The sequence below is a fragment of the Neovison vison genome, chromosome 1 (assembly GCF_020171115.1).
Source record: "Neovison vison isolate M4711 chromosome 1, ASM_NN_V1, whole genome shotgun sequence".
Taxonomy (NCBI): domain Eukaryota; kingdom Metazoa; phylum Chordata; class Mammalia; order Carnivora; family Mustelidae; genus Neogale; species Neogale vison.
In genome coordinates, this window is record NC_058091.1 from 239055884 (window position 1) to 239068620 (window position 12737).

Consider the following 12737-nt stretch of genomic DNA (forward strand, 5'->3'; position numbering starts at 1 on the left):
CCCTTCAGAACATGGTGAGCAATGTGAGCAAAGAGCCTAGTTTGCTTGCCTGACCTAAAGGTTTAGCTTGGAGTTTGAGAACAGTAGTAATTCCTCCTTTTGTCTTTCTTAATGAAAAGAAAGCCAGTCTTTTGGAAAAGCTTTATAAATAACTCTTTGATACTGGAGTGTATTTGTAGTTCTCCAGTTCTGCCCTCTGCTGACCTAGACAAATCAGCAGAGGAGGTGCCCATGAGTCATGACTCTGTGCTTGTGGTGGCTTTGAGCTCTTGTTTTCACTGTCTCCTGTTCCTTTTACGGGTTTCCGGTTGCCGTATCTCTATTTTTTTAGTTGTATAAATATGTTCCTCGATTGGAAAGTAGTAGTGTGATCACATAGAAATTTCCTTACCCTTGTTTGTTCATTGGCTCTCTCAGAGTACCTAATTAACTCATTAATCTAAATGTGTAGTGCTTACACTGATAACATTAAAGTTAGTTTTCAGAAATTAATACGCCACTTTATTTTACATTGGTCAGTTTGTGTGTAATTTTCTGAGTTTTTGAGTGGAGCAAAGACTGATTTGCTGTGAAAATAATTCATTTGGAGCTTGCCTGGCCATGCCTGTTTTTAAATTTAGTTATTTTATTTTATTTTTAAAGATTTTATTTACTTATTTGACAGACAGAGATCACAATTAGAGAGGCAGGCAGAGAGAGGGAGGGAAGCAGGCTCCCTGCTGAGCAGAGAGTCTGATGCAGGGCTCAATCCGAGGACCCTGGGATCGTGACCTGAGCTGAAGGCAGAGGCTTTAACCCACTGAGCCACCCAGGCACCCCAAATTTAGTTATTTTAGAGAGAGAGAGGGAATGAGCAGGAGCGGCAGAGGGAGAGGGAGAAAGAATCTCAGGCAGACTCTGTGCTGAGTGCAGAGCCCAACACAGGGCTCAATATGGGGCTGGATCTCACGACCTGAGCTGAAACCAAAAGTTTGATGCTTAACTGCCTGTGCCACCCAGGTGCCCCACCACGCCTGTTTTTATTTTATTTTATTTTTTAAATTTTTATTTATTTATTTATTTGACAGAGATCACAAGTAGGCAGAGAGGCAGACAGAGAGAGAAGGGGAAAGCAGGCTCCCTGACGAGCAGAGAACCTGATGCGGGGCTCGATCCCAGGACCCTGGGACCTGAGCCGAAGGCAGAGGCTTTAACCCACTGAGCCACCCAGGTGCCCCACCACTCCTGTTTTTAAACACAGGGCTTTCATGTTCTGTCTTTTCTCCTTGTGGTACAGCATTTTGAGAAGATTAGGAATTCTTTTTTATTTGTAATTGAGGTGAAGTTTATGTAACATAAAATTCGTAGTGTTGTGCAGCCATCTCCACTGTCTGATTCTAGAACACTTTCATTCCATCCCCCCCACCAAAAAAGAAACCCTTATGCATTAAGTAGTCCCTGGCCATTTCCCCTCTCTCCCAGCACCAGGCAGTCTTTAATTTGTTGTCTGTATAGTTTTGTCTGTTCTGATGTTCATATAAATGGATCATACAGCGTGTGGATTTTAGTATCTGGCTTCTCTCATTTAGCTCCATCTTCTCAAGGTTCATCCATGTTGTAGCATGCATCAGAACTACATTCCTATTTATGGCTGAACAGTATTCCCTTGAATGGTAGATCACATTTTCTCAGTTGATGGGCATTTGGGTTGTTTGCAGTTTTGGGCTATTATGAATAATGCTGTTACGAACATATAGTTCAAATACAAAAGTGTTTGTTTGGACACCTGTTTTGATTTCTCTTGAGTATATACAGGAGTGGAATTGCTGGGTCATGTGGCAGTTTTATCTTTTAACTTCTTAAGTAACTGCCAAACTTTTCCACAGCAGCTGCATCATTTTACATTCCCACCAGCAATATTTGAGTTCTTTTTTTTTTTTTTAAAGATTTTATTTATTTGTTAGAGAGACAGCTGGAGAGGGAACACAAGCAGAGGGAGTGGAAGAGGGAGAAGCAGGCTTCCTGCTAAGCAGGGATGTGGGGCTCCATCCCAGGACCCCGGAATCATGACCTGAGCCGCGGGCAGATGCTTAACAACTGAGCTACCCAGGTGCCCCAGTATATGGGAGTTCTAATATCTCCACATCTTTGCTGACACTTATTTTCTGGTTTTGATAATATATAGTCATCCTGGTGGGTAGAAAGCAGTATCTCATTGTGCTTTAAAAAAAAAAAATGGGGGTGGTATTTATTTGGGAGAGAACTCATGTGCAAGTGAAGGTGGAATGAGGTGGAGTAGAGGGTAAGGGGGCCGGGGAATGAATCTCTGGCAGACTCTGGCACTCATCTTGTGTGCCGAGCTCATGAGGGGATGATCTCAAGAGCCAGGATCATGACCTGAACCGAAACCAAGAGTTGGACACTCAACCAATCCAGCCACCCAGGCAACCCTCGTGGTGGTTTTTATTTGCATTTCGCTAAGGACTAAAATTGTTGAACATCTTCTCGTGTGCTTATTGGACATTCACATATCTTTTTTGGAGAAATGTCTATTCAAATCCTTTTCCCATCTTTTAATCGTATTCTTCATCTTTTGTTAATTGAGTTGTAAGAAAATTGAAATTCTTGATTTGCTTGGAGCAAGATAGTATTGAAGTGACTTCAAGTGCTTGCCTCATGTATCTCCCTCCTAGTCCTGTGCTCACAGTTGAGTCAGGCGCACCTCCACTTCCAAGAATGTGAGGTGTTGCCTTACTTCCTCTTTGAGAAGGCACTCCCTTTTCCACCTAGTTCTTTATCATGCCTGTAGGCCAAACTCCACAGTACACACTATTGATTGGATTCTCTAGCTCTTACAAGACTAGAACAAACCAAAGACACATAGTAAAACCTTATTTGCTCATTTGGAAGACTTGGAGAGACAGTATTTGGCCAAAAGAGTCGTAGAGGTATAAGAAGATTGTTACAGATTCCTCTGCTCTATAAGTGTCTGCCTTTGGCTCAGTTCATGATCCTGGAGTCCTAGGATTGAGCCCCTTGTCTGGCTCCAGGTAGGGAGCCTGCTTCTCCCTCTACTCTACCCCTGCCCTTCCCAAACCCCCACCTTTGTGCGCGCTCTCTCTCTCTCTCTCTCTCTCTCTCTCTCTCTCTCTCGTGTGCTGTCTCTCAAATAAATAAATAAAATCTTAAAAATAAGCAAAATAGTGATTGGAGACATCTGGGGAGCAAATGGGAGGTAAGGAGTGGAGAGGGAGCGGCTAAAAACAATTGGTTTAAGAAATCATGCTAAGAAGAGAAGGAGAGAAGGGGAGAGTACCTGCAGGGAATGTGAGGACATGAAAGTTTTTTTTTTTTTTTTTTAAAGATTTTATTTATTTATTTGACAGATCGAGATCACAACTAGGCAGAGAGGCAGGCAGAGAGAGGAGGAAGGAGGCTCCCCACTGAGCAGAGAGCCCGATGTGGGGCTCGATCCCAGAACCCTGGGATCATGACCTGAGCTGAAGGCAGAGGCTTTAACCCACTGAGCCACCCAGGCGCCCCACAAAAGAAGGGATTTTTTAAAATGATTTGCCTCAACAAGAAAGATTTTATAGAGAAAGAGAAGTTGAAAATTAGAAAAAAAAACAAAGGCTGACTGCAACAGTGAAAGCTTTGAGAAGATGAGTGGAGATGGAATCAGTGCCTAAGTGGAAGGGCTGTGTTTTGACAGAAGGGGGGACACCATCTATTTTAACACTAGAGAGAGAAGAGTATCTGCATAGGTGTGGGTCAGGTAGTGGATTTGGTAGTGGGTAGAAGAGGCAGTTCTCATGAGATTGCTTTTATTTTCTCAGTGACCTGAGGAGAGAGTATAGGAGATTTGAGACCAGATAAAATATGAAATAGTTATTTTGGAGAACACACAAATGAACTTATTAAAGAAGTTTAATAGAATACTAGGGCAATGTTGAGTGCCTGTTTGAGATTTATGGTCCTGAATTTAAAGTGAAACCATTCCATACATTTAAGTGTTCTTCTCTAACAACATTTAGGTACAAAGCATGGAGTAGGCAGGTGGTTGGGTTTAACTTGGCTTGGCATTTTTGCCAGGCAAGTGCAACAGAGGGAGAATAGGGCAAAGAAGAAAAGGATATTTGTAAGGGATTAATACATAAAGGATGGACGTTGGAAGCCCAGCCAGGTAGGATGGGTAGGAGGGGAAAGGCCATGGAAGCAAGCATAATGTATAATGAACAACGTGTCATTAAGGGGCACCTGGTGGCTCAGTCAGCTAAGCGTCTGCCTTCAGCCTAGGTCATGGTCTTAGTGTCCTGGGATCAAGTCCCGTGTTGGCCTCCCTTCTCAGTGGAGGTCTGCTTGTCTCTCTCTCTTTCTCTCCTCCCCCGCCCTGTCTATGCTCTCTTTCTCTCCCTAGCTCTCATTTTATCTCAAATAAATAAGTTAACAAAATCTTAAAAAAAAAAAAAAAGAAAGAAACTCTTTCATCGAGATGAGGTTGAAGAAGTGCTGGAGTTGAGAGTTATCAGGTAAAGCAACCTGAAAAATATGCAGTGGTGGTGAACCTGAGATTTCAGAGGTGGCGCATTTGGTGGTGTTGACATGGTGCTTCGGGTGTGACTGAGGCATGGGTGGGTGGCTGAGGTGGGGTGAAATAAAAATGGTGAGGGGAGGGAACATCGTGATATTGAAAGGATCATCTACATTCTTGTTGGAGTCACCTTGAGCGGTAAAGCTGTGGTGGAGAGAAGACAGTGAGCCATCAGTGAATGAGGGACAGGACTCGGGATGTTGTAGATTGTGGCAGCAGGAGGGGGAGAGTTGCTAAGGCATGATGCCACAAACTTCAAGGACCAGAGTTTTGGAGGGAAAGAGAGAAAATGGTTTGGCACTGGGCTGAATGAACAAATGGAAGAAAGATGGGTGGAAATTTGGGCTTTTATTAAGCAGCTTTCATTGCAAGTTAAAAATCTCTGAAATCTCTGCCTGCTGGAATTGGTGCTTTTAAGACTTTCCTTTTTTTAAGAACAGAGGTTGACAGACTATGTATCCTGCTGGCCAGACCCACCTTGCTGCTTGTTTTCGTGTTGACATAGTTATCCCCATTCATTTACACCACACCCATTAGTTTACACATTGTCTGCAGCAGCTTTTATGCTATGATGGCAAGGTTGAGTAGTTGTGACAGAGACATCCCCAACAAAGCCTAAGATATTGACTGGCTCTTTATAGAAAAAAATCCAGTTTGCTAATTCTCATTTTGAACAGTGGTTCTCAAAAAGTGTGCCTCAGAATCACTTGGAGGGCTGTGAAAACACAGATTGCTAGGCCCCATCCCTAGAATTTCTGATTCAGTTGGGTCTGAGTTGAGGCCTGAGATTATGCTTTTCTCACAAGTTCGCAGGAGTTGCTGATACTGAAAAAAATTCCAGGAGCCTTGTTTTAAGAGCCATTGCTTTAGATATTTAAGGCAGTGGTCAAGTTCCTTCTCGTAATATTTTCTGAGCCACATATTTCTACCCACTTCAGCTGCTTATCACTTGAAACGATTTACTGGCTGGTCTCAACCTTTTTAAGCCTGGTGGCCCAAAATGTAATGATGCTTTGGATGTAGCCTACTCAACGCCATGTGCCTTGGAATACCTGTCCCTTCTGCTGGCTCTGTGCTTACCTGGAGTTTTCTACTTCTTTCCTGGATTGTCTGATGGGCTGGGCTTTATCTGGGATTTAAATGGAGCTCATGCGTTAGGGAGGGTGACACTGGTATTGATCACCCAAACCCTAGGGGGACTAAGCGGAGGAAATAGGATTCCTTCTCTCCCCACCCCCTCCCCCAGTGTATTTATTTCTGCCACAAGATGTCAAATCGTGTCGAGGTTTTTCTTGGGCAGACTGAGGATGCAGTCACAGGTGGGATTTGGGAGTCTGATCCCACTTGGTAGTAGTGTCAGAGTCTGTTTGCAGGTAAGAGAACACCTAGGAGAAAAATAAGGTCAGTGTCCAGCGAAACCAAAACCACATCTTTTAGCAGAGGAATTTTTGAAAGCAGTTTCTTAAAAGTTGCAGAGACAGTAACTCCTTAGATCTCTCTTAGATTCTCCTGTTCCATGCCTAAAACTGCTTTCTCATTCTTTGAGCTTATCTCCTAACCTTGTGTTACAGTTCACAAGTTCCTTTATTGCCTAGTTGTATCTTTTTTTTTTTTTTAAAGATTTTTATTTATTTGACAGAGAGTGAGAGAGCATAAGCAGGGGGAGCCGTCAAGGGAGAGGGAGAAGTAGGCTCCCTGCTGAGCTGGGAGCCTCTCTTTGGGCTTGATCCCAGAACCCTGGGACCACGACCCGAGCTAAAGGCAGATGCTTAACCATCTGAGCCATCCAGGTGCCCCCCCACCTAGTTGTATCCTTAATGGTGAAGTGGATGCCCCCTGATGAGTTCCCAAGTAGCCGTGTGTCTGTGGATCAGTCTCTTAGCTTTCGATTCCCAGTCAGGCGCCGTCTGTCTTTCCTGCCCCTGGTGAGTGCCTCACCCTTCTACTTGCACTTTCAGAGCTCTGCACTGCTTCTGCTTGCTACAGTGTGGCCATCTTGGTCTCATTTCCCTTCCTCAGTTCTCTGATTGTGACCCCTCGATGCCTTTCTTACTTTCTCTTCCTCCTTTTTCTTTGTGCCTTCACCACATTTTATCCCCGTCTGCTAAGACATGCCTTCTCAGCCTTCGGTGAATTCTTGGCCTCTTGCTAAACTTCCTTAGTACGGGCATCTGGCATCCTCTGGCCATTTTTGAGTTCTACAAAGTGAGAGAGCATGAGAATCACTGCGGCTCTGGGTTTTTAATTTGGGAGCCAAGGCAGCAACAGTGAGAAGGTGGCCCTTGCTTCACATATTCTGATTAATAGTAGAGCTTGAAGTTGGCAGTGGTCTGCAGAAGTTAGCAGCCATGGATTCAACATAAGGGAGAAGTGTGTGGCCAGCATAGGTCAAAGTTGGGATCTGAAACATGGGACTCAGCAGAGGGTCTCTGAGCATAGATCTCACAGAACATTCAAGGGCAGAAAGGAATCAAGATGCCCATTTCTGCTACCCCTGTAGCCTGGATTGGAGGCATGGGACAAGCCAGAAATTCTTTTTATCCACTGTGTCTTCCCATCCCTTCCCTCAGCTCTATTTTACCTGTCTTACTTGTTTTGTATTTGAGACAAGAGTTCATTTGAAGAAAAAGCTCTGTGTCTAAAGAATAATAATGGGGAGTGAGGATACTGGTACTGTCCAAATCCTCATTTTACTAATGGGGAAATAGAGGATGAGAGAGGAAAACTACTTTCTATACTCTAAGAAACAGCAAACAGGAAAAATATGTGAGGGGGGGGGGAAGAAAGGCCCTAAGGAAAAAAGTCTATACAGATAGACACAAGACTATACACAAGACAAATTACCTCAGCGGTCTGTTTGAGAGATTATGTCATGTCAGAAAAGTTCTAGAGACTTGAGCCTCTTTCCTTCATGGGAGGTCATAAAGGGAACACTGGCCCCTCAGCCTGACTCCCAGAGAGAACATCAGGCTGATGAGCAATAACTGCAGCAATGCCCTTTCCCTGGCCGTGCTGAGCCTCACAGGAAATCTCAGCATTTCACTCCAGAACAAGGCCCGCAGGAATGTCGCTTCACCCAGAGCTCTGTGGTTTGATTTCACTGGAGAATTTCCTAGGGGAAAGCTTCTGAGGGACATTATTCAGCAAGACAGAAAAATGCAGTGAGGCCAGCAAATGTGTTCCTGGGACTTCTGCTGGAAGGTGTCCGTTTGACAATCCTCCTGGAGTTTACACAGTAGTCATAATCCCCTTGTAGCTCACAGCAGCCCTGGCCAATCTCTGAGCATTTTCTCAAGGATTTCCCACTCCAGGACGTGGGAAATTGGGATAGTTTGTTTTACAGTTTCACAAGTTGATCTAATAAAGGGCTTGGCCCTTAGGGCCTGTTCTGTTTGTGGAAGCAAGCCTCTGATTTTCCGAGGGACATCACATCAGTAAGGGTTCAGTTTTAGACCCATGTCTACCTGGAGCAGAGGTTAGGAGGCATTGCCCCAAACTGCAAATCATCTTGAAGGAGATGGTCATTTTCTGTCTTTGCATGCTCTGTTGGTGTTCCTCATTCACTCATGTTGTGAGGGGAACTAAAAAGCAGTGTGGATACAAGTACAGCAGTAAGTCATTTCCCATCACAAAGGCACTTTATTGAACAGGTATTGAGTTCCTCTCCTGTACCAGCTATTTTTCTAGACACTGGGGTATCAGCAAACAGAACAAAGTCTTGCCCTTGAGGACTTTTCTTTCTTGTAAGGGAAGAAGGCCCGATGCTTCTCTCAGTGCTGGCAGATGCGGTGCAGGCATATTGTGGGGAGAAGAGGGAGCACAGAGCTGCTGGGTATTAAAGGCCTTTCCCAGTGAGGTGGCATTTGAGAAAGGTCTGAAGGAAGTAAGGGAGCTAGTACTGTGGATATGTGAGGGAGAGAGTTCCTAACAGAGCCAAAGGGCAGAACCCAGGCAGGAGCTTGGCCGCTGGGTTGGGGGTAGGGGGTGGGGGAGGAGCAGCGCAGAGTTGGAGGTGCAGGCCAGTGTGGCCAGAGCTGAGTGGTTGAGAGGGAGTTGAGGTCAGAGTCCGCTGAGAAGGAGACTAAACATGGCTTTGCAAAAAGACTTTTTGCCTTTCATTTTGAAACTGGAAGCCATTGGAGGGTTTTAAGTGTTCACAGAGAGCTCTGAGCACTGCCTGGAGAAGAAACTAATGGACATGAAAGGGAAGAAGACAGGAGACCACTTAGGAGGCTATACATTAAGGTCAGATTCTGGATACCCTTTGAAGTAGTGCTCATAGGATTTGTTGGTTGATTGGATGTCAGATGTGAAAGAAGAAAGATTCAAAGATGACACCAAAGGTTTTGAGCATTTGCAAGAATGGAGTTGTCATGTACAGAAATGGGGAAGATGGGTCTACAGAATTTCTGATTTGACTGGTAGTTTTAGGAAGAAAGTGTGGAAATAGAAGGAAAAAATTTTGATTTAATCATCAGTTCCTTAATTTTCTACATTTTGGCAATCTTATTTGTATTTGGATCACTTCTAGCACAATTTTCTTGGGAGAAGTACAGGTCTCAGTGTACTAACTTAATAGGGATCCTTAGCCAGACCTCTATGATTCAATGTGGTCAGAAGCTGTGGCTACAGAAGAAATTTGGGGTAGATTCTGTCTCTGGGACATCCCTCATTTCATGGTTTCCTAGGCTTGCATAACAAATTACTACAAACCAGTTGGCTTTAAACAACAGAAAATTATCCTCTCACAAGTTGTGGAAGCTAGAAGTCCAAAATCAAGGTGTTATGGGGCCACGCTACCTCTGAAGCCTCTGGGGCAAAAAATCCTTCAGTTTCCTCTTCCTGGCTTCTGATGGTTGCTGACCATTCTTGGCGTTCATTTGCCTGTAGATGCATCGTTCCCTTTCTTCCTCCCATCAAGGGTGGGCATTCTGTCTCTGTGTCCCTTTTGTCTTCATGTGGCCTCATGAGGACACTAATCATTAGATTTAAGGCCCTTCCTAACTCAGCATGACCTCATTTTAACTTGGTTACCTCTGCAAAGACCCTATTTCCAAATAAGGCTACATTCACAGGTAGGAGGGGGTTAGGACAATGTATCTTTTTGTGAGACAGTTCAGCGCACATCACGAATATTGATTCAGGTTTGATTATGAAGATCTTTTTGACTTAGGTATGTTTGAGGACGAAGGCAGGAACAACTGAAAAAGTTAGAAAATGGGTCCCTCTGTGCTAGGGATGACGCAGCTGTTACGATGAAATGAAAATTTGAATGTGCAATAAATTTACATTAGGTAATTAAAGATTTAAAGATAGGTTTATTTTGCATTATTTTTTCAAACTTGAAGACTCTATGTTATGCAGTGGTAAAAATCATGGAAAAAAACAAACAAACCCATAAAACTGAAACTGGAAGATAGAAGAGACACAGAATGATGAATTTTAAAATAAGAATTATAACCCGAATTTGACTGTCCAGAGGCATGTGCAGTAGGTAGAAAAGCTCCAGCTGATGCTCCAAGTTTGCAGTTTTGACATCTGGGGCAGTAAGTTGGCAGAGATGGAATGCAAAGGACCTGGTCCTGAGCACCCGCTGACCCTGTGGGAGCACAGCCCTGCTTGTCCCATTGGCCTTTTCCTCCCATTCCCAGGGGGCTGGAAAGGTGCTCAGACAGTACATGCCACTTGTTTAGCTGCTGCTCCCCTCCTGTGCAACACCCAGTATATGGACATTCTTCAGTGGTGTGTCAGGAGTTACTAGTATTTCCCTCTTTAAGTTACCACTTGTAAAGTCTAGGGGTTGTTTATCAAAGGAAGTTTAAATTACCATTCTGATAGCACAATGATAGGCCTGTATCAGGTGTAGCAATGTAATAAATTCCTTAGCAACAGTATACATTTGCAGCCACTGTGAGTTTTTATGGGGCTCCTGTTGTTTACAGGTTGGACTGGATTGTGTGCAAGTTGGACAGATGGGAGATGAGTAAAGAGGTATCAGGAAATTTGAAGTTAGGAGACAACCAACAGGAATCAGAAGTTCACACAAGAACTTATAAAGATGGCACAGCATTGGTGCCAACAGGAAAACGTCTCTGAGTGTATCATTTAATAAATATCTGGGAGCGCCTGGGTGGCTCAGAGGGTTAAAGTGTCTGCCTTCAGCCCAGGTCATAATCTCAGGCTCCCTGCTTAGCAGGGAATCTGCATTTCCATCTCCCCTCAGCTCATATTCTCTCTCTCACTCTCTCTTTCTGTGTCAAATAAAATCTTGAAGGGGAAAAAAAAAAATCTGGGCAGAGAGTGGTTCTGAGAAGTTAGCCACAGGGATCTGTAGAATACCAGAGACCTTGAGGCCTTCATTTCAGTATTCCTGCCTCAGTGGTTTGATTGGGGATCAGTTCCCAAGGAGAGCCTGTCAGGCCAGGCTGCTTACCTGTTCTCTGGCCCAGTATTGCCCTGGTTCTCCCAGGTCATCTGGGCACTTTCGTGGTCACAGTGAATCCACAGCTGCTAGTGTGGGGTGAGTGAGAAGGGCACTGGTTCCTCCTGGGTTGCCCAGCGCTCTAGGCTTTGCATAGCTGCCTGGCTACATACAGTGTGGCCCAGCCACATGGACCCTTAGAAAGGGGACTATTGAATATTCCTCAAAAAGGGAGCCTCATTTCATGTCTCTTAAGTGGGAATACAGCCACAACTCTGTTCTCAGGGCAGGGACCAGTGGTGAAGCCACCATATTTTTTGGGTGACCACAGGGCAAATACAGACATCATTTCCTTTGACTAATCTTTTGTAATCCTGGCCCAGATGTGGCTCCTGAAAGTAGTTAAAGTTCTTTGTCTAAGTTAAGATTTTTAATTTAGGACCCAGATGGGGTAGGAGGTAAACTTCCAAAAGGTCTGTTTTATTCAGTGTGTCACTGTCCTGGATTCCTGGCAGGCAGCGGTTTCATTAGAAAAGCAGATTTCAGCCTGACTCATCTGCCTCGGTGAGACATGTTACAACTTCTTAGCACTCATGCAGCCTGTCCTGTCACTGGACAGAGCGGAACCCTCTGGTACCCTGTCCATTCCACAGCAGTGGCGGCTACAGGCGCCTGGCCCAGGCCATGGAAAACCTTGAGAGACTGTCTGTTAGGGGGCCAGAGCTTTGTCCTGGAATTTCCTGGCCTTTGTCTGTCTGGTATAACTTCATGTACTGAGACGCCTGTTTTAAGTCCACTTCCTCCTGGGGGAAGAGCACAACTGCCTTCCACAGAGAACTTCTGCTTCCTGCACCAAATAACCTCTTCCTCCCCACTTAGGCCTGTGGGTGGGATGAGAAGAGCACTCTGGGCAGGTGTGTGTGTACCTGGCCCCCAAGAGACAATACGCTATTGGAAGTCACTAAACCAGCAGCACCTCCATGGCTGTCTAACCCTTTGGCCAGTGTCAGAGAGGTGGACACTAAGGAGAAGCCATTACCATTGACTGTAAATGCTGCATTTGCCAAACCGGTCCATACCTCCTAACTCTTGATTTCTTTCTCATACTGCAGCAGAAGAAATCCTACCTAGAGCGGAGTGTGAAGGAAGCTGAGGACAACATCCGGGAGATGCTAATGGCACGAAGGGCACAGTAGGAAATCTCTAGCAGAAGCTTCCTGCCCCCTCCCATTCCTGGCAAGGGCAGAGGGGCCCATGTGGGGAAACAGCCTCTCTTCTACCCTGACGGACTTTTTATTTGGATGATCTGGTAACCCTATATTTTCTACTTCACCCTGATCCCCTTTCAGATCCCAGCTCTGTATTTTTTATCCTGGCTCTGTCTGCCACCCCTCCCCAGAACACTCTTCTCCCCTAGGGGTGAATCACCAACTCCCAGGAGAGGGATGATGGGAGCCAGGACAGACAGGGGAGCTCTGTCCAAGCCTATTACTCGTTACACTGCTTAGACCAATAAAAGGCATCTGTTCCCCCAGCCACTCTAGTAAGTCTGCCTTTCTCAAGCTGAAGGATGAAAACCAAGGACCCGAGAAGCAGAAGCTTTCAACCTCAGCTCCTTCCTGTCCTGTCTTCTTCCAGAGCTTTGGCTCTGTTCCTTCTTTATTGGAGCCTTTCCTGTTCTTTTTTCCCTTTCTGTTCTTTTGAGTAAATAAATCCCTCACCTTCTGAGCCTCCACACAGATGAGG

General features: G+C 44.9%; 1 protein-coding gene across 1 annotated transcript in view; it reads left to right on the forward strand.

Annotated features, from left to right (window-relative positions):
- Positions 1 to 12525, forward strand: part of PFDN1 (prefoldin subunit 1) — a 62974-nt gene extending 50449 nt beyond the window's left edge. The window contains exon 4 of the mRNA XM_044226268.1: positions 12104 to 12525. Coding sequence (XP_044082203.1) covers positions 12104 to 12187 — 84 coding nt within the window. The 3' untranslated portion in view covers positions 12188 to 12525. The remainder of the gene's footprint in view (positions 1 to 12103) is intronic.
- The last annotated feature ends 212 nt before the right edge of the window (positions 12526 to 12737 follow it).